Source organism: Leopardus geoffroyi, chromosome A3 (assembly GCF_018350155.1).
Source record: "Leopardus geoffroyi isolate Oge1 chromosome A3, O.geoffroyi_Oge1_pat1.0, whole genome shotgun sequence".
NCBI classification, from domain to species: Eukaryota; Metazoa; Chordata; class Mammalia; order Carnivora; family Felidae; genus Leopardus; species Leopardus geoffroyi.
Window position 1 is genome coordinate 131,857,971 of NC_059336.1, and position 21,857 is coordinate 131,879,827.

Sequence of the window (21,857 nt, forward strand, 5' to 3'; positions counted from 1 at the left end):
TAGACATCGTAACAACTCTCCCCTGGGTTTTAAGAATTAAATGGCATCGAAAATAGGGGGGAAAAAAAGTTTGAAAGCATAGTATCTCCCACCCAAGAGTCTCAGTTGGTAGTGGCTGTCATCGACAGGAAGGAAGCTTTTGGTTCCCAAATGCCAATTACCTTTCTAATTCTGTATTTGAACAACTTAAGCTCTATTTGTGTAGTTGGCTGCACTGTTGGCTTGCCTAAGATCGGAGACCCCAAAAGTGGTTCATCAGCCTTAGTCCTGCGGCCATGACTCCATCGGGGCCAGAATTTTAGGAAGCTTCCACCAAATCCTGAAAGATGACGTACCCATTGCCCACCTGTACGAGTTTCCTGGGATTGCCGTAACAAAGCGCCACAAAGTGTGTGGCTTAAAACAACAGAAATCTATTCTCTCGCAGTTCTTGAAGCTACGAATTCAAGATCAAGGTGTCAGCAGGGCCATGCTCCCCAAAGGCCCGAGGAAAGAGTCCTCTTTCGCCTCTCCCGGCATCTGGTGGTTTGCCAGGCATCCTTGGTTTATAGGCTCATCATTCCAATCTCTGCCTTGGTGGTCACACGGCAGTCTTCCTCTGTCACTCTTGAGACACTGGCCATACTGGGTTAGGAGCCCACTTGATTGCAGTGTGACTTTGGCTCGACTAATTACATCAGCCCCAAGCCTATTTCCAGATAAGATCACATTCTTAAGTATCAGGGGTTAGGACCTCGACATATGTTTGAGGGTGTGATTCAGCCGAAAACTTCAACCAAACCCACCCCTAGTAGGGTGGGTTGCCACCACTGGGAAAGACCCTTTTACAGAGCGAGAACCAGACTTAGAGTGGCCAGAGATCCTGAGAGAAAAATTAGTGTTCCTCAGAGTTAAAGAGAGCCAAAGGGAAACTGGGACAGTATATTCAGTGAACGACAAATGTGGTCATGGATTCTTGTTTCTTCTCCAGACACGAAGGGTTTTAAAACTCCACACTTGGCTTTCCAACTGTTTTGTTAATTAAAATGCTAATTCCTTCTGAGCTGGGAAGTCTGCCGAAGCAAGCAGACTGAAAAAGAAATGAAAGCTGTCGACATTGGACACGCCCTTGGTTCAGTCTTCCTTAAAGAGCTGTCTGCAGACTCTGAAGCCAGGTCTGGAAGGCTTAATGCAAATTCCGTTATTAAAAGGGTTTCTAAACATTAATGCTGGGATTGCCCAGACTCGGGATGATACATATGTAATATATTCCGTATATGCTGGCATCCAGTGCTACCTCCCACAGGCAACCCGGCACTTCTCCCAAAGAGAACATTTTGCTTCCATACTTTTATCATATGGGGAGCCTTAGAAGCCAACGGTGCCTCCTAATGGATGACATTTGGTGGCCATAAACTGCTCAAGACAGAAAGCAGCTGTGATGTTAGCAGGACCTATCCTTACACCTGCAAGCATGAATCTAGATCTGTTCTGTCACTTGATAGCTGTGTGATCTTGGACAAGTCATTCAACCTCTCTGAGCCATAGTTTTCTCATTTGTAAGATGGTCCCAATCATATCTACTTCAGAGTGTTGTTGGATTAAATAATAAACAGTTAGCGACCTAGTTAAATGCCTGGCACACAGCAGGTGCTCAAAAATGTTGGCTACTCACTGTTGCTCATTTCGTAGCTAACACATTCTCCAGGAACGAAGTGACCTGGCAAGAGAATCAAGACGCGAAACCAAGTCTCCTGGTTTCAAATGCCACGCCCTCTCCACTGCCACATTCTGCCATGAGAACTCTGACATCCATATGAATGTTGCTTTTGCAGCCTGATTTCTCCTCCTTTACTGCAAGAGTTCTTAAGTTGTGGTGAGTATTCAGGAAAAAAGAGCCACAGTTTGTGTATTTATTATTCTTTTTTTTTTATGTTTAGTTTTTGAGAGACAGCACGGGGGGCAGAGGGGCAGAGAGAGAGGGAGACACAGAATCCGAAGCAGGCTCCAGGCTCTGAGCTGTCAGCACAGAGCCCGACGCGGGGCTCAAACTCACGGACCGTGAGATCATGACCTGAGCCGAAGTCGGACTCTTAACTGACTGAGCCACCCAGGTGCCCCTGGGTATTTATCATTCTTATCTGGTTTGAGGGTGACTGCTATTCCTGGCCTTGCAGAAGTACAGATTTCTGTATTTTCCAATGCTCTGGGACAGTTTTTTATTATGGCAAAATACACACAAACTTTACCATTAGTGTCATTTAGCACATTCACAATGTAGTGTAACCATCACCTCTGTCTAGCTGCAGAACATTTCCTGGAATTTCTATTCCACAAGAATTCTCTCTCCTTTGGAGGTTAATGACTTTCTATCAAACACGTCACTGGGTCAGTCGAGTCTCATTTCGATTGGTCTTCTATTTCCAGAGAGATGTACAAGTCTCCAGTGATGGTTATGCAATTATCCCATTATTACCCTATTTGTTTCCTATTTCTAACTGTTCTCGCCTTGTAAGATTTCACAGTGGTGCTGGCCAGATCTACAAAGTTTTGTGACCATTCTTATCCCCTTGGGTTTAACTTTGAACTTCACCCACTTAATTTTTAAATGTTGAATCCCGTTCTGATTAGCCGTCTTACCCCAGTCTGAGAGTCTCAATCTGCTGCCTTATTAGGTGAATTTAATCCATTTACATTTATTTTGATCCAGGATATATTTTTTTAATTAATATTTTTTAATATGTATTTTTGAGAGAGACAGTGCAAGCAGGGGAGGGGCAGAGAGAGGGGGAGACACAGAATCTAAAGCAGGCTCCAGGCTCTGAGCTGTCAGCACAGAGCCCGACGCGGGGCTCGAACCCATCAACTGTGAGATCATGACCTAAGCCAAAGCTGAAGGCTTAACCGACTGAGCCCCCAGGTGTCCCTGATCAGGAATATGTTTGAATGTCTTTCTGCCATCTACTTTATTTACCAAGCTTTTTGTTTCTTCCCTCCCCAGCCTGTTCTTCCCTTATACCACATACACTGGTTTTGTTGATACTCCTTTTCCCTCTAATGTTTAGATCTTGTACATCCTGTTTCAATTCTTCCAGGGATTACTGTTTTTTAAACGTATATTTAAATATTCCTTTTCTGGTAACATGGTAACCACCCCTGCCCCATTAAACCAGGAATTTTAGGTCAATTTCACTCCTTTATTTTCTCAGTTTCTCCATCACCGGCCACTCCCACCCCCAGCTCCCATGTTGGAAGCATCTAAAACAGAATGGAGTCGGTCAAGGGGCGTTTCACGAACACTACCATTTGCTGGGCATATTCCAGTCTCCAGGAACACAGGAGTGAATGTGTCTTACGAAGTTCCTACTTTCACGGGAAAGGACAAAGAAAACACTAAACAAAACGCATTCTACTGGGGAGGACCTCATTGAGGAGGTGACCTTTGAGGGATCCGAGCGACGTGAAGGGGAGAAGCGGTCCAGGCACAGGAAGCAACCGGCCTGAGGTGGGTACTCGGCTGGCAGTGGCCAAGATGAGCCAGGAGGGCCAGATGTGCAGTGAGCAAAGGGAACAGTCAAGTGTTAGCCCAGACCGCCAACGTTCATTCCTGTTTGCCGTCAGACCTCTCCAGGTGCACCTCCTGGCGGGTTCCCTCTTGAGCTCGTCTGGCTATTCACCCGTCTACTGAGGTCTCTGTTTTCACTTCCAAGATCTGTAATCCATCCTTTTTTGTTCTGGATACCGTATCACCTTACTTTTTTCTGATTTGGATTATGCTTGTTTTATAATTAACCTCTTTACTGACATTATCACCTTTCACTGTATAACGTTTGCTATTTTAAGAATCTTAGTTGTTTGTTCATTTCCATACTTGGTGGGCGGGGGGGGGGGGGGTTCCTGTTTGCTTATTTCGTCTACTATAAACTGACCCATATGACTGTGAGGGGAGAGACAGGACAATGCCACAGAGAGGGGGTGCCAATAGCTTGTCTTCACAAAAGTCTGGACCCCCTCCCGTGCCCCCTCCTTGAGGCTCCCTCCACACTCTGCAGTAAGCTTAGCAGTGGCTGCCTGCCTAGCCCAGGTCAGTGGCGTCTGTGAGTGTTGCAGAAGAGCTGGAAGGAATCGAAGGGCCCAGCTGCACCAAACCGTATCACTGTGACAAATGCCCCAGGCCCCTTCCACGTCCTTAGCCACCGTGACGCACAGAGCACCCCCGACTCCGTCTTCCGACGTAGCATGTTTCTCTGTATGGTCTCAGCTGTGCTATCCTTCATTTCCGTTCTTCTCTACACCTAATTTTCTCTTTCAGGGATTCCTCCATGTGTTAACACACACTTACTTTTATGGATTTATAATTTCCTTTCCAAAACTGTCTTTTCTGTCATGTCATGAGGTTGTAAGCAGGGAGCCCTTGGAGATCACCGGTCACACTACTCCCTCCCAAAGAAACAAAAACAAAAACAAAACCAACCGAATGAATTCCCACCAAAGAAACCAGGAGTGCATCACAGGTTTTATTTATAAGACTGGAACAAACAAGAATATTAGTTTGGTGTCTTCCAAGTTTAAATTAACTAACAAAATGGGAAGCACGGCACACAAGCTACTATTTACAAAAGACAAATACAACTGAAGAAGGAAAGTTTTTATTCCGAGATAGGAATAATGGCATATACGAAGGGATCGTTTTATAAACACTGAACTAATCTTTTATACTCATCGGCTGGTTTTTCTTTGGGCGGGGGTGGGGGGCGGGGAGATTAAACTCTTAGGCATCATCTTCTAAAATAATTTCTTCTTGGACTGTTATCCACCAGAGTGCTCAGAAGTGTCTAAGATGGCTGTGTATGAATGCATGCTGGTGGTGCATTTCTGAGTATCTTCAAACCCTCCCTTCGGATAGGGGCCACTCCAAAAGCACCGTGGCCCGGGGCAAGACAGACGCTGGTCCGGAATCCAGGAGTCTACTTGTCCATCCTTCTGCTTCTCTCCTTGCACAGTGGTCTCGGTGAGGTGCGCTCCCTGCACCGGAACCTTCTCGTCTTCCAGGTGGAGGATCATTGCACCCACCCAGGCTGTTGGAAGGACTAAGCAAGATCATAGCTGTGAAAGCACCCAGTCCGATGCCTGGCCCATGGGTGGCACTCAAACACACAGGCAGACGGGATGGTGAGCGTCACGGAACGTTCCCGCATTCCTGTCGTCCATTCTGATCGGGGCCAAGCACTCGTAAGAGAAAACAAGCTATTTAAAGAACCAAAAACTGAGCTTCAATAAATTATAGTCAAAAGTTTCATTCTTACCAACTATTTTATGTCCCTCTGGTGGTTTCGTTGTTTCAAAGCAAGCAATTTGGTCCTCTTTGTAAGGCAAAGTCGGTCTCTTCAGGTCAACCTCTCCAACTCTAATTTCCTTCCTGAAACACTTCTGGTTTTAAAGAAAGTTTCTTTTCAGCTTTGCCCTTTCTAAGAGGTAGGGTACTGACCCTGTACTATTTTATTTTAACAGAATCATACTTGCTGCGAAGTAAAATCATCTGCTTTACTTTTTCAGAGTGGATGCCTTTGGCCTGGCTTCTGAAAGAGCAAACTTGTCAGCCGTTACGTAATTCTTATTAAATGTCCTTGTTTTTTCCTTCTCTCCAGCCTTTAAAGTTAAAAGATGTTCTTCTGGAATATTGCTTTGTAGTAGGTGATAGGGAAAGCCCCGTAGTCGGAATCCTGTCCATCGCACAACAGGAAGTTACTGACACCTCTACAAGAAAACCCAAGAGTGATCCTTTAGAACTCAGAAAAGTCGCATTTGTCCATGGAAGCACACAGATGACAGGACGGCAGGCAAAAGTTTGTTCTTCATCAAGTGGACTTCGATAGAGCCCAGGGCCGTGTGGCCCAGAACCCAGGAGACATGGCTTTGCGTCCCTGCTTACCACCCACTCATCCTCATCGCTCTAAGACCACAAACGCCCAGGCCTGGGCTCCTGGCACGTAGCACGAGGGGGCCGCACAACGGTCCCGGGGCCGCTCCAGTTCGAGCACCTCGTGGGTCTCAGAGTCCCTTTAGCCTCAAGAGCATGGGGTGCTGAAGGCTCCCCTCCTGCAGAAAATCTGCCGGTGTCTCCCTCAGATGTGCCGCCCGGTCAGAAAAAAGAGCGGCCGGTCTTCCTTGGCGTTGGCCGTCTGGAATTCGTCACGCAGCCGGAACTGCCACTCGTCTTCCAGCTCGAGGCGGACCACCGTCTGGCGCAGGGAGTTCCGGTCCTGGCAGATCACGCACAGGGTGGCACCTGCGTGGGCAACGGCAGAGGCGGTGAAGAAAACGAATGAGAGCTACGGCCTGGATTCTACCGGCAACAAGGAGACACGATGTCGTTTGGGAAGGAGGGACCAGACATCCAGGCGGCACCTCCTGCTGCTTCTGGAAAGCTTCGTACTCTCAGCGAGACACACAGCGAGATGGTTATTTGGCAGGTCTGGCCGGTGACACCACGCGGAGGCGGAAGAAATGTGCACAAAGCGGTGGAGGGGGTGGAGAACCGGAAGCAGAGAGACGCCTCGTCGGCTGGTCAGATCACCAACCAAGCGCTCCGGTTCCAGCCCTGCGCTAGCCCACCTCTCCCAGGCTGACCCCACCCCTTCCTCTCCCATGCGAGCCCCCTGCATACTGGCCAGATGCAGCACACCCCCACCCCCACCCCCCAGCCTCGGGAATTCTCCCTCCTCTCCACTCCCAGCATCCTCGATAATCCCTCTGGTCGGCTCATTCATCCTGTAGGTCGGTCTACCTGCCGCCCTTCCTACCCACACGTCCTGTCCTCCTAGTACACGAAATGTTTCCCCGGGGCAGATCGTGGGAGAAACCTCTTACTACTTCCCAAGGCCACATATAGCGCTGGTGCTCAGTAAACACCCGCTCGACAAGGTCAGAGGGCAGACACCCAAGGCAAGGGAAGATCGGTCAGGATTCCCAGCTGGCTGGAAATAACACTGTTAAGTCCTAGAGAATGAAACGTCTGTCGCTCTCAGCCGCTCTAGCGTGACAACAACTATGGGAGCAGAAAGATCCCAGTAAAGGTCAAAGAGCATGCAGTGCTCCCCAAGATGAGGAGGAAACCCCAGGTACCAGGAGGAAGGCACGAATGAAGGGACCTGGGTGCTGATGTTAAGAATCTGGGCTGACGGGGACCACAAGTCCAAAATATCTACCTGAAAGAAAGGGGACGTGTCTTGTCTCTATCCCGACAGGCACAAGGGGAAGAGGGCCACGCTGGGATCGCATCCCAGCCTTCTTGTACCTTCCTGGATAATCAGGGCAGTCATATTCCGTCTCTGAGCCTCAGTCTACCCACTGGCAAAGGGGGACTAAGACCACAAGTCACCTCCTCGGAAGCGCCAGGTGCCAAAAGGCATTCAAATCGAGGTCCAGGGTAAAAGGATGGGAAGTTACCTTTCAGGAAATGAAACTTTTTCAAAAAGCTAGCTCCCACAAAAGAATCACAGAGGTAAAGCAGGAGTCCGCTAAACATGAAGTCAGAGCAGCTGATGTTCAGGGAGTGGGGCCTGGAGCTCACGTAACACACAGAAATCTGAAAAAGAAGGAATCCAAGAGAGAACATCAGCTTTCACGAGAAATACCCAACAACACCATGCTAGGGCCTTGCGTCTAACAAATACTAACTGCTTGGCCAATGCCCAAGGCTGGTGGGGGTCGGGGCAGAGACAAGACTTAGTGTTATGTCCAAATCCAGATCCTAAAACTCAAGTCCAAGAAATGTATCCACATTTGCCCATCCATCATTTCGACGGATGAGTTGCCACCCGTCAATTTTGGCATCCGCGTCGGCTTTCATTCCTAACTTATTACGGTGGGGGGCAAACCACTTAAACTCTCTCAGGCTTTTACCCTATCAGCTATAAGGCGGGGTAAACGCCTGAGGCAAAGGAGCTGAGTAGCTATCATCCCGAGTCCTGGGTTCTGGCGCCTCCGTTTTAGGAATTTCTCGGATTCGTGGACTCGGCAGGGCCCCCTCTGAAAGTCACCTGAGATCCCAGGTTAAGGTAGCAGTCGACCGAGAGCACAGGGTGGCCGCGGTTCCGCAGGGACAGCGGGAAGAATCGGTGACTGTGGTGCTGGAGGAACTTCTCCAGCAGGAGCTGCGCGGGCGCCGCGAGGAACGTGTGCTTGCTGTCCGGGGCGCAGATGTACTGGGCCGGCACGATGGCCACGGGGTTGTCGGATACCTGCCCGGGGAAGGCAGGGTCAGCCACTCCCAGCCACCCTGAGCACAGAGGTCCCTCCCCAGGCCTCTCCTGGGGTGAGTGGCCCTGTCACGGAAGACTGTGTCACAGGGTAGAGCTGCCCAGCTGCAAACACATACCTCAACCCAGAAATTCTCTGCCAAGGAAAACTACGCTTTACCACGGTAGGACGTGTGAAACTGACGAGTGGGACCGGTAAGAATTGTAGGCATCGACCACTCCATGCAGAAGACTTGCCGCCTGGTCTAGAATAATCAACAGGACCACTGGACCTGGCGAACTCTCCCCCAAATCCGGAGCGGCAAACCTCTGGGAAGGATCAGCCATGCCTTCTGCCCTTTATGCTTCTTCCACGCTGACCTCCCGGCTTTCACCTGCTCAGCTCCTTCACCCAGATCCTTCTTTGAACAGCTGTGTATTACCCCCGAGTCTCTGCTTTAAGGTCACTGTCTCAGGGACACTCACGCAGACTCCCTCCCCCACCCTTCGCAAGGTTAGGTCTCCCTGTGACACACGTCACCCTCGTGGTGCTGGTCACAAGGACACTACATGTTTAACATCCGCCTCAGCTGCAGGGCTACACCGAGTGAAGGGCCTGCGTGCTCAGTAAATACTCAATGAGTAAATGAAAGTAAGTTATTTCATTCAGATGAAAGATTATCGAATGTTCCAGCTCTCTTACACATAACCTAAACCTAGCAGAAAAGAAGATGCTCAAAATAGGAATACACATAAAATATCTAGAGCCAGAGGATTAGACTGAGAGACATAAAGAAAACTCAGTTTTAAAAGTACAACGGTATCTTTGATAGACAATGTGGTAAAAATCAGAATTGTAAAAATTAAACTAGAAATCTAACACAATTTCAATAAGAAATCTCAGCAGCGGGGGAGGGTAGGACTTAATTCAACGACTCCCGAGTTCTGGAAGTACAGACCTTTTCTTTAAATGTCTTGCTACTTTTTAAGAGAAATGAGGATGGGCTTTCCCTTTCAGAGAAGGCTTCACATCCTGCTGATAGGAAGGGGCAGGTGGGTGGGGGTTTGGGACTGGCGTCTGAATTCAGACCCGGCCCAGCTCAGGATAAGCAACCAACCACACAAGGAGTGAGGGGAGATGAGGCAGGACAGAGGCTGAGAGAGTCACCGGGACAGGCCGATGTGTCCACCGCCAGGGCAAAAGTCAAGGTAGATGGAGGTACAAAGCAGAGAATGGGGCTCCCGTCCATGGGTCGGAGAGAACCTTCAGGCAGAGATATGCCAGCCCCATATGTCCTCCTGGAACACCAGATCTCGGAGGGTGTGCTAGGACTTTCCACCCTGAAATTCTGCAGCCAGCACCGACCTAATCAGACCACGTCTCTCCCCACCAAGAGGCTGGCTCGCGCACAGACAACACGGCTACCAGACCAGCCTGTTGGTGCCATTTGGTTATCTGGCCAGGCGCTGTCCAGGGGCCCAGAGAGGAGCATGGCGCCCCACCCCCCAGGAGCTGGGTCCAGCAGAGAAGCCAGGGCAGTGAACACAGAGCCCGGTGCTGGACGTGCAGGCAGGCGAGCGCTCACGGGAAGGCTGGTGGCGGCCACACTGGCGGGACGCGTACCGGGGATACTGTTTAGAACCAGCGATCGGGAGAGAAACCCGATGGCGGGCCTCCCTTCCCCAGGCTCCCGATTCAAAACCTTTACGAAGGCCACCAGCCGTCAAGGCCGCCCCACGGCCTGGCCTCCCTGCCAGCTCCCACACCACCGCAGCCCGGGCAGCAGACTCAGTGGGCGCACTCACCTTGGACGTGATGTGGCAGGACCTGTGCCCACCCACGGCAATCTGCTTCTTCATCACGCTAAAGCGGTTGAACCGGCAGAGCAGGAGGCCGGCGCTATGCGCCCGCAGGTTGAAGTCCACGTCGTCACACGTGAACCTGCTCAGAAGCGGAGGAGGGAGCAGATAGCACTGGACGCGGCCCACGGCCCCGGGCACGCCCCCGGCAGCCACGTGGAGTGTGCACCCCCCGCGCTGGGGGGCTCGTCCCAACCTTGAAGACCTCGCTCAATAGCGGCATATAAAGAAGACAAAACAAATAAGGAGACCAGGCGTGGCTGCGATGTGTCTGCACCAGGCCGGGCTTAAACTACAGAAGGACTACCACTGGCTGATCACACGCTACAGGCACCGTGTGAGCGGCTTCACAAACGCCGTTTCATCTATGCGTTATAAACAAAAAACAAAACAACAAACAAAGAACAAAAGGGAGGTGCCTGGGTGGCTCAGTCGGTTAAGCGCCCGACGACTCTGGCTCAAGTCATGATCTCATGGTTCATGAATTCGAGCTCCACATCAGGCCCTGTGCTGACGGCTCGGAGCCTGAAGCCTGCTTGGGATTCTGTGTCTCCCTCTCTCTCTGCCCCTGTCTTGTCTCTCAAAAAGAAACATTAAAAAAAAAAAAAGAAAGAAAGAAAACAACAAACTCCCTAGAGTAAAAATACTAGCCACATCTTACAGCTGAGAAAAACAAAGCTCAGAGATGCTAAGTCATCAGCCTAAACTGCAAAGCTGTGAAAGAAAAAACCCAGAACTTAGCAGGGCAGCCTCGCTCCAAAAGCGACCCTCCCACGGCTCCTCCGATGGTCATCATGGGTGTGGCCCCAGGGCTCCTAAGAGGGACATCTTGGGTGTGGCCGCCTGCCTGGCCTATAGGGATGCCTGATAAGGGCTGGCAATCTGGTTATTCTTGAGATGTGAGCACTTCCATGGCCAGGCCCAGAGAGAGAGTCATATGGAAATTACTTCCTAGTTTTCTTCCGTGTTAATGCTCCTAAAAACTGACGTATTCCGAGAAGGAAGCAAAGAAGTAAGAGAAATGACACAGTACGACGTAAGTCACTATATAAAGGATCATGTGAACCGATGAAGGAAGTTGAATGATCTCATGCAGATCTACAGTCTACAGAATTATACAATTAAAAAAAAATTTTTTTTTAAGTTTATTTATCTTGGGGCGCTTGGGTGGCTCAGTTGGTTAAACGTCCGACTCCAGCTCGGGTCATGATCTCGCTATTTGTGAGTTCGAGCCCCGCATTGGGCTCTGTGCTAACAGCTCAGAGCCTGGAGCCTGCTTTGGATTCTGTGTCTCCCTCTCCCTGTACCCCTCCCCCACTCATGCTCATGTGCACATGCTCGCTCTCTCTCAAAAATAAGCATTAAGACAATTTTTTAAAATAAATAGATAAATAAAAGTTTATTTATCTTGAGAGAGAGCATAGCATGAGTGTACGTGCGTAAGGGGCAGGGAGAGATGTGGGGCTCAAACTCACAAACCCTGAGATCATGACCCGAGGCAAAATCAAGAGACGGGACACTCAACCAACTGAGCCACCCAGGCACCCCTATACAACAAAAAAATTAAAAAAAAAAAAAAACTGAGGGCTGATTTCAGCTTGGGTCATGGGTCTCGAAGTCTGTGGGATCAACCCTCTTCACTATCAGCACTATCAGCCTGCTTGGGATTCTCTCTCCCGCTCCACCCCCCCCCGCCCCTCCCACTTGTGCGTGCGCGCGCGCGCGCGCACACACACACACACACACACACACACGCTCTCTCTCTCTCAAAATAAAAAAATAAACATTAAAAAAAACCACCCCAAAACCTGAGGGCTGAAAGCAGGGCCAGAGCAATGCCCCGGGAAGGAAGCCTCCGGTTCCACTGGCCCCGCAGCGGGGAGGCGGCCGTCCCCCAGGCCTAAGGTGGCCCTTCAGGGCAGGCTCTGGGCCGGGGGCGGTGCCGACGGCCACAGAGGGTGGGGACTCACCGGTTCTGGTTGTACTGCACGTTCTGGGTCAGGTCCACGTTCAGAATGATGAAGTCGTGCACGTGGCAGCGGGAGAAGGGCTCCCGCACCTCGGCGCTCCCGGTCTTGCTGGACCACTTCCGCATGCCAATCAGGGCATAGTGGGTGATGTTGGGGGACGCCTCGATGTGCTGCATGATGTGCTTCAAAGACACGTTTCTTTCTGCCCAGGAAAACTCCCTGCTCAAAAGAGGGAGACGGACGTCCCCAGGCTGAGGGGCAAACAGCAGCAGGGCCCCCAGGACCGGACGCTGCTTAGGAGCTGGGTAGGGCTGGAGCAGGTGGAGCCCATCGCTGCCACCCTGAGCGCCGGGCGCCAGGCTAAGCGGGTCACATCTACTATCATGTATCCTCACGGCAACCTCATGACCTAGACCTATCATCCCCGTTCTACAAATGAGGAAAAAAGGGGCTCTGAAGAACTTGCCCGGTGTCACTCAACAGAGCTCGGACTCAAACGGCGCCGTCTCCAAAGCCTACCTCCTCCCCATCAGGCTAAAACACTGCATTTCCCGTTTGCAGACCTGAGGGCAAAATGGTGGGGAGAGCGAGACTTTCTGCTGTGAATTCCAGTAAGGGAATGGGAAGGAAGGAGGTAGTGTGTAGATACCCCCCACCCTGACTGTCACTGTCTGAGGACCGTGGCGACGACAGGGACACCTGATGACCAGGGAGGGGGCTGGCGGGAGGGGCTCCAGGGCTAGGAGCTGGGCCCCAGCACGCAGCTCAACTCTTCTGGACCCCAGCTTGCTTTTCCCCAGCCAAGGGGCTTAAATAAACTCTCTAGGGCCCTGGCCAGCCCTGACATGCCAGGGCGTTAACTGCTGCTTCAGAATAGAATTCGGGAATGCAGAATGAAGGCTCCATTCTCTCCCAGTCTCAGCCCCCGGCTGAGCGCTTGCCTTTGGAAGAGCATCAGGGAGAATATTGCCAGCAAAGCAGAACTGCTCCCATAAACTACGGGCAGCTCTATCATCCGGAACACATTTTCTCTCTAGAAGAACAGGGACTAGTGGTAATTGTCACAGGAGGGTACCACTAACATTAAAGAGGTGAAATGACCTCACGTTTCTTTAAAAAAAAAAAAAAAAAGCCAAAAATAATCAGAAGTCATCAGGCAGCCCTAAGTTGAAACATCCATGTGGCAAAAATCACAAAAGGAAGTATTTTACCAACGATGTTCCGAGTCTATCTACTGAGCCTTCCCCACATTGTGCCCTCTGGTGCCCACCTCCAGGCACACCCTTCAGAGTTTAGTTGTTACACTAATGTCACACAGCAAATAAAAATGCAGCTGGCTGTTAGGAATTAGGCTGGCGGCAGGGGGAGGGTGTGGAAGGCCCCAGGAGGGAATTTCTGGGCCACTGGTGATGTTCCATTTCTTCCAACGGGAGTTGGTTAAATGGGTGATCAGTGTGTGAAAATTTCTGGATGTGTGTCCTACTTTCTGTAGGTATTTTATACTGAATATATACTGTGTGATTTTCTGTACGTATTATACATCCAAGAAAAGTTTTAAAAAGTTAAAAACACAAGGGGCCGCCTGGGTGGCTCAGTCAGTTAAGCGTGTGACTCCTGATTTCGACTCAGGACCTGATCTTGTGGTTTGTGAGTCTGAGCCCCCAAATCGGGCTCTGCGCTGACAGTGTGGAGCCTGCTTGAGATTCTCTTTCTCTGCCCCTTCCCCCCTCAAAATAAATGAAAAATAAGAAACTTAAAAAAAATTGAAACCTCAAAACTACGCTGGGCTTGGAATAAGAGCCTACGACATACAAGGCCATGTGGACCACATACTATGCCTTCTATTCTAAGATGCGGTGTCCTCTGTGGTCCTCAGGAGGTAGCTAAGAAGCCCCCATTGAAAAGGAACAGCTTGGGGCGCCTGGGTGGCGCAGTCGGTTAAGCGTCCGACTTCAGCCAGGTCACGATCTTGCGGTCCGTGGGTTCGAGCCCCGCGTCAGGCTCTGGGCTGATGGCTCGGAGCCTGGAGCCTGTTTCCGATTCTGTGTCTCCCTCTCTCTCTGCCCCTCCCCCGTTCATGCTCTGTCTCTCTCTGTCCCAAAAATAAATAAACGTTGAAAAAAAAAAAAAATTGAAAAGGAACAGCTTTGGGGCACCTGGCTGGCTCAGTCGGTTGATGTCCGACTTCAGCTCAGGTCACGATCTCACAGTTCGTGAGTTCAAGCCCCGCGTCCAGCTTTCTGCTGGTCAGCGCAGAGCCCATTTGGATCCTCTGTCCCCCTACTCTCTCTGTCCCTCCCTTGCTCACGCTCTCTCCAAAAAATAAATAAATAAACATTAAAAAAAAAAAAAAAAAAAGGAACAGGTTCATGTTCCTTGCAGGGTCGGGGGAGGGGGGGCATCTCACCTGCTTCTTTCTCCGCCACAGTCTACATCCACCACGTTCCACATCACGCAGGAGTCGTCCGAGATCACGATGAAAGGCCAGATGTCCTGTGGCTTGATCCCCAGCTCCTCCTGCCGGTTCCTCTCCAGCTCCAGATTGTGGTAAGACAGCTCCTTGATCAGGAAGTGGGCGGCGCCTGAAATAGGCAAACCCCAGGCCCACTCTTGGGTCGGTCCTCCACGGACATCTACCCAGGACAGGCCCACCCTCAGGTCTGCCCTACCCAGGACCAAGGCCCCATCTGGAGTTAGAACGGCTCACCGAGGCCCCAGCCTGTGACCAGCCAGCTCCCGACGGACCTAATCTCCATCACCAACCTGCACACACATTTGTCTGCTTATCCTTGTCTCTGACCGTGGAGAATGTGAATCAAAGCAGTGGCCAAAGACGGAAGAAGACTATAGCTTTCAAGATGAAAGGAGCCTGATGAAGAATGTTTAACCCATTCATCTCTAGGACCGTCTCCCAAAAGTCTCCGTTCGCAGGAATTTTACCAAGCAGGGCATGTTAAAAAATGCCTACCAACTCCAGCGCTGTTGAAGATACTTGGGAGCACCAGCATGATGTGGTTGGGCCAGTATTTCTTATAAATGGCCATTTCATACTCCTTGACAACCAGCACGTGCAGATGGCTGGCACCATCCATGGCATGGTACAGGTTAAAGAGTCCGTGTTCGTGACGGCCGGTTGTCGGGGTGAACGTCGGACTTTTTATATACTCGTGGCTCTGGAAAGCAGAGGAATGATGAGGGGAAGTGTTTGTGAATACGGTCACGATCACTCCCCTCCCTTTGAAACGGGGCTTCGCGGAAGCTTCCGATAAGAGAACGCAGCCAGTTTCCACACTCACTGAATGCAGCTTAGCCTTGGGACTTGCTTTTCCCGAGAAGACGACGGGAACACGATGGTTTGCGCCCGTTCCGAGCCTGGCCCCCTGAGGACGGACACATTCCGCCCTCTCTCTCTCAGACCCCTCCCCGGGGGGAGCCGGAGCTGGTCTGCTGGGGCAGGAGAGACCGCAGCGGGCAGGGATGGGCGTCCCACTGAGGCGACCCTCACCCGGCCAGCCCCCAGCTGACCTGGCAGCTAACCACAGACACGAGTGATCGCAACAAGCCAGGGTAACCACACAGCGGGACCTAGCCCAAGCTGCCAGCCCGAAGAATCGCAAGCAGAGTGAGGGCTTGCTTGGGAACGGTCAGTTACACAACCGAAACTAACTGGCATGTGTCAGTGACCCAAACGGATCCCCCTCCCGTGTTGGCACTGAATATGTGCGGAGTATATACTAGTCTGGACGATTTAAATCCCTCAATCCCTCATCCCTGCAGCCTAGCTCCTAATACACTCCGGTTGTGAATCTTTAATATCAAGAACTGGGTTTTCCTCCACTCTGCCCTCAACAAAAAAGTTCTTCTGGTTGAGCTAGGCCTTCCACTCCTTCTGAGTTCCTCAGAGCACCTGCCACAAAAAAAGCTGTGCTGCACCTGGTGCCCGTACCCAGTTCTGGCTGGAACTGGCTGGAACTGGCTGGAAAAGCGAGGGGGGGAACAGAGAAACCCTCCGCCAGCGCAACAGCCCGCCCCAGCCCACAGGGTAGGAGACGCCCTGTAATAAAGGCCCCCATTGTTCTTTACAAATGTTTTCAGTGCTTGGTAAAAGACTGCCAGGTCTGAAGGATTATTCCACCCTAAGGTATTGGCCCTCTGGAGACCGAAAAGCAGCATCCCACACAAGGGTCACATTGGCCGGGGCTGGGGGCAGGCAGCAAGCGGACTCTGAGACGGTCAGGCTGGATCTGTGAAACCAAGCATCCCTATGAGGAGGGCCTCTAAGAATGCTGGTCACGGACTTCTGGTGGAGTCTATCGGATTTTCCATGTATAATATCATGTCCTCTGCAAAAAGGGAAAGCTTGACTTCATCTTTGCCAATCTGGATGCCTTTGATTTCCTTTCGTTGTCTGACTGCTGATGCTAGCACTTCCAACACTATGTGAAACAACAGCGGTGAGAGTGGACATCCCTGTCGTGTTCCTGATCTCAGGGGGAAAGCTCTCAGTTTTTCCCCATTGAGGATGCTATTAGCTGTGGGCTTTTCATAAATGGCTTTTACGATGTTTAAGTATGTTCCTTCTATCCCGACTTTCTCGAGGGTTTTTATTAAGGATGCTGAATTTTGTCAAATGCTTTTTCTGCATCGATTGATAGGATCATATGGTTCTTATCTTTTCATTTATTAATGTGATGTATCACATTGATTGATTTGCGAATGTTGAACCAGGCCTGCAGCCCAGGAATCAATCCCACTTGATCATGGTGAATAATTCTCTTTATATGCGGTTGAATTCAATTTGCTAGTATCTTGTTGAGAATTTTTGCATCCATATTTATCAGGGATGTTGGCTTACTTGACACATCTCCAAAAGCAAGGGAATTAAAAGCAAAAATGAACTATTGGGACCTCATCAAGATAAAAAGCTTCTGCACTGCAAAGGAAACAATCAACCAAACTAAAAGGCAACCGACGGAATGGGAAAAGATATTTTCAAATGACATATCGGACAAAGGGCTAGTATCCAAAATCTATAAAGAACTCACCAAACTCCACACCTGAAAAACAAATAATTCAGTGGAGAAATGGGCAGAAGACATGAATAGACACTTCTCTAAAGAAGACATCCAGATGGCCAACAGGCACATGAAAAGATGCTCAACGTCGCTCCTCATCAGGGAAATATAAATCAAAACCACACTGAGATATCACCTCATGCCAGTCAGAGTGGCTAAAATGAACAAATCAGGGGACTATAGATGCTGGCGAGGATGTGGAGACATGGGAACCCTCTTGCACTGTTGGTGGGAATGCAAACTGCTACAGCCGCTCTGGAAAACAGCGTGGAGTTTCCTCAAAAAATTAAAAATAGATCTACCCTATGACCCAGCAATAGCACCGCTAGGAATTTACCCAAGAATCCAGGAGTGCTGATGCATAGGGGCACTCATACCCCAATGTTTATAACAGCACTTTCAACAACAGCCAAATTATGGAAAGAGCCTAAATGTCCATCAACTGATGAATGGATAAAGAAATTGTGGTTTATATACACAATGGAGTACTATGTGGCAATGAGAAAGAATGAAATCTGGCCTTTTGTAGCAAGGTGGATGGAACTGGAGAGTGTTATGCTAAGTGAAATAAGCCATACAGAGAAAGACAGATACCATATGTTTTCACTCTTACGTGGATCCTGAGAAACTTAACAGAAGACCATGGGGGAGGGGAAGGAAAAAAAAAATGGTTAGAGAGGGAGGGAGCCAAACCATAAGACTCTGAAATACTGAGAATAAACTGAGGGTTGATGGTGGGGGGGGGGGGGGTGATGGGCATTGAGGAGGGCACCTGTTGGGATGTGCACTGGGTGTTGTATGGAAGCCAACTTGACAATACATTTCATGTTAACAAAAAGATAAAATACTTCAGCAAAGGGAAAAAAACCCAGATGAACTAAATGTGGCCAAATGTTGGTAATCGTTGAATTTGGATGATAAATTGTGGGGAGGTTTGTTGAACTACCTCCTAACTTTTGTTAATGTTTCACATTTCATAATAAAATATTTGTTAAACAAACAAACGAACAAAAAAGAATGCTGGTCACAGAGACAGCGAGTTATTAAGAACGAGCTCGTCCAAGAGAGAAAATTTATCTTTTACGGATGACATGATGCACCATCTGGGCTTCGCTTCCAAAGAACAGAAGAAGGCAGAAGAGAAGGCTGGCCGTGACAGAGCAGTCCCTGCAGCTGGGTTTGAGCCCCCCGTCGGGCTCTGTGCTGACAGCACAGAGCCTGCTTGGGATTCTGCGTCTCCCTCTCTCTCTCTGCCCCTCCCCTGCTCATTCTCACTGCCAGAATAAATAAACAAATTCCTAAAACGTTCCACAACAGCTTATTCGAGACAAAATGGGGAAGGGACGAACACGTCCTCAGCACCTGTCACCTCGCAGGCACTGTGCAGGTGCCTCACATCGGTTATTCCCACGATGCTCGCAAGAAGCTGCTGCGAGAGTGACTGCTGCCGAAGCGTACAGGGTGAGGGAACCGAGGCTCGGCGACATTCAGTGACAAGTCAAAACAACACAGCTAGACAACGGTAGAGCAAGGCCGGGACTTGACGGAGTGACCCTAACCCCAGCCCGCTCCACGTTCAGTCACACACCAGTCCCCGCCTGCCCTTGACTCATCAGGCAACCACAGCCTCCAGCTCAACGGTCACCTGCAGCCACTCTGTGTGTGCCCCCCGCCCCGCCCCGCCCGCACCAGAGCCGTACCTTGTCTGTGACCAGGGGCAGCCGCATGCTCTCCAGCTGGCCTCCGGGTTGGCTGAAGACGAAGTGGTGCTCTTTGGACTTGGGGATGATGAAATGTAGCTGGATTTCCTCTCCTAGCATGGAGTAAGAGAAGGCAAAGGCGTGCAGGGTGGACTCATAGAGCTGAGGCGTGAGGGGAAAGGACAGAGCTTGTCGTCAGAGTCCGGCATTACCTCCCAGAAGAGCCCAGGCCCGTCGTGGCCGTGACACCACACAGGTCACTGCCACCTGCCCCACAGCCCGAGAAACCCACAGGCTGGCCCCGGTACGAAGCGTGGACGCCCAGACACCCGAGGCCACGCCCACTCAGTTGCGGACCCTCCCCCCCCACCCCTCATTATTATTATTATTTTTTTTTAATGTTTATTTATTTTTGAGAGAAAGCGAGACAGAGTGCTAGCAGGGGAGGGACAGAGAGAGAGAGGGAGGCACAGAATCCAAAGCAGGCTCCAGGCCCTGAGCTGCCAGCATAGAGCCTGACGCAGAGCTTGAACTCGGGAATGGCGAGATCATGACCTGAGCAGAGGTCAGATGCTTCACCAACTGAGCCATCCAGGCGCCCCCACCCCCACCCCCACCCCTCATTCTGATCCCGCTCCACCCAGTGACGCCACTTCTGGCCCCAACCCCTTGTGGACTCGTGCTAGGTCACCCACTAAAGCATTCACACCACACGTCTCATTGCTTAATGCCAGTAAATGGATTCTTCCCATCACAGGCGTTATGCATAGAAACTCACTAATAAAACTATCAATAACTACACGCGCTTGCACACTTCCGTCACACGTGCTGTCTCGGACCCCTCCACCCTTTGGGGCTGTAATTAACCCTATGAAGCAGGTAGTTTCACCATCCCCTCTTTATGGATGTGGAAACAGACACTCAGAGGTCTTGGGCTCACTCCTATCCCTAGGGTCTAGCCTCACGTCCCCTCACCCCCTCCCGGTCGGCCCGCACCCGCCCCGTGGCTCTGCCCAAGCCTCCTTCAGGCCTCGGCTCGGGCATCCAGTCCTCCTCGACCCCTCCCCAGACCTGCCCCTAGTAGGTGCGGGCCACTCCTGAGGCTCCCCGAGGCCTGGAGGGGGTGGACACAGGCCAGGGCACATGGGCCGTCACTGCCACTGTGGCTCCCCCAGAACCACTAAGCCCTCTGGGGGCAGAGATGAGACAGAAAAAGATTTTGACCTGGGGAGGCAACAAGGGGGGGTGTAACTGAGGAAGTTTCATACAACGGATCAGGGAGCCGTGAGAGTAGAGAAAAGACTCCAGGGTGCACGGGGGCACAGAAAGGCCAGCAGGGAGCGGGCATGTCATGTGCCCCCCAGCACTCCTCCCGTGGCCTGGTTCCGAGTCCCCTGCAGCCAGGGCCCCCAGACCTGAGCACCCTGAACACGGCGGGTGCGGGGCCGGGGTCTCCGCGCTCAGTTCTGTTAACTCACTGCAGATGCCAACCGTGGTGACCACGACTCTACAGCCCGCGGGTCTCCGTTTCTTTAATGTCAAAATTAAGAAAACGCTCTCATGTACACACTCTCCGCTTTGAAAGAATAACTTCATCTCCACGGGGAAAAACATGAGGACGGTTTATGTGCATAGGATTACTATTTTTAATTCTTAAAAAAAAAAAAAACCGCTCATATGTGTTTTCTAATTTTGTCTACAGTAAAATCACATAGTTTTGCTTTTGTTTTTGTTTTTAAACCATCTAAAAGACGACGGGTGCTATTTCAGCCACAGCTGAGCTCCAGGCCGGGCGGATGTGGGATAATTAGAGCCCCTATCTGCTGCGTCCCTCTGCAGAAGGGACAGACGCAGCAGGCCGGTGCTCAGGCCACCTCTGGAAGGTGCCAAGGCCCTTCTGGAAGCAGCCAAGGCATGGGCTTTCCGCACACCAGCTCTAGCTGCTCCTCCCCTTTCCCTGCTTAGGTCTGAAATGAAAACACACACTAGACGTAAAACCCCACCTGCTACTGCTTCTGCGAAACCAGCCTCGCAGGCCAGCTGTGAGGCCACGAGGAGACCATGCAGAAGGCAGCTTGGCCCCCATCAGGCCGCTCCAGGCCATTCTCCCCGGAAAAGCCCCCGTCCTGCTCTCCGCACAGCACCCGGGGCCTTCTGTGGTGTCTCTCTTCTCCCCACCCCCACCCAGCATCCTCTCCTGGGCTCGCCCACCCCTTGCACCTTATGGTCCAGCGATGCCCGACTGAAATCCCTTCTAATTCCCCCAGAGACCCCGTGCCTCCCTCTACTCACATGCTTCTGTCTGCCCCGGCCCCTTGGCAAATTCTTATTGATTCTTCAAAACCCTCTCCTCTGCTCCCTGCCCAAGACAGTATCTTCATTTATAAAATGGGGATAATGTTATTTCCTTGTGTGGTTTTCGTGAGAATAAAAAGCTAGACAGGGCAGTTCCCTATCCAGTCACTCTGAATGAACTGGAGGTGTGCCTTGAACACAGCCACCTGCAGGTGACCAGCCAGAACCTGAGACAGGCAGAGCCCAGGGGCAACAGCCTTAATCCATTTGCCCCAGTGTCTGGGGTAAATATCATTTTCTATCACGTAAAAAGGTTAGAGGAAGGGGTGCCTGGGCGGTTCGGTTGATCGAGCGTCTGACTCTTGATTTCGGCTCGGGTCATGATCTCACGGTCAGGGTTTGAGCCCCACGTCGGGCTCCACGTTGGGCGTGGAGCCTGCTTGAGATTCCCTCGCCGTCTGCCCCTCCCCCATTCACTCACTCACTCGCTCACCTCCCTCCCTCTCTCTCAAAACAAGAAAAATAAAGGTTAGAGGAAATATGGACATATCGAAAGTGCCTGGTGCGTTGCCTGGCGTGTAGTAAGTGCTCAGTAAGTGCACATTCCGATCTCCTTCTCTAAGTCTTTCTACGTGCCAACATTACTGCTTTTCCTGCCAGCTTTACGTTGCTCTGAAGTTCTGCCCTGTCCAAGTGCATCTCTCCACCCCTAGATTGTGAGTCTTATTTTTATGTTTA

At 50.8% G+C, this 21,857-nt stretch overlaps 1 protein-coding gene across 8 annotated transcripts in view; it reads right to left on the reverse strand.

Annotated features, from left to right (window-relative positions):
• Positions 1–4,482: 4,482 nt before the first annotated feature.
• GREB1 (growth regulating estrogen receptor binding 1) overlaps positions 4,483–21,857 on the reverse strand; it is a 147,118-nt gene continuing 129,743 nt past the window's right edge. For all 8 annotated transcript variants that reach the window (XM_045447702.1, XM_045447699.1, XM_045447701.1 and 5 more), the window contains 8 exons: positions 18,825–18,986; positions 15,018–15,222; positions 14,457–14,631; positions 12,050–12,268; positions 10,026–10,161; positions 8,022–8,222; positions 7,429–7,567; positions 4,483–6,268 (listed from right to left, as the gene is read on the reverse strand). In XM_045447702.1, the coding sequence (XP_045303658.1) occupies positions 6,105–6,268; positions 7,429–7,567; positions 8,022–8,222; positions 10,026–10,161; positions 12,050–12,268; positions 14,457–14,631; positions 15,018–15,222; positions 18,825–18,986 (1,401 nt within the window). In that variant the 3' untranslated portion in view covers positions 4,483–6,104. The remainder of the gene's footprint in view (positions 6,269–7,428; positions 7,568–8,021; positions 8,223–10,025; positions 10,162–12,049; positions 12,269–14,456; positions 14,632–15,017; positions 15,223–18,824; positions 18,987–21,857) is intronic.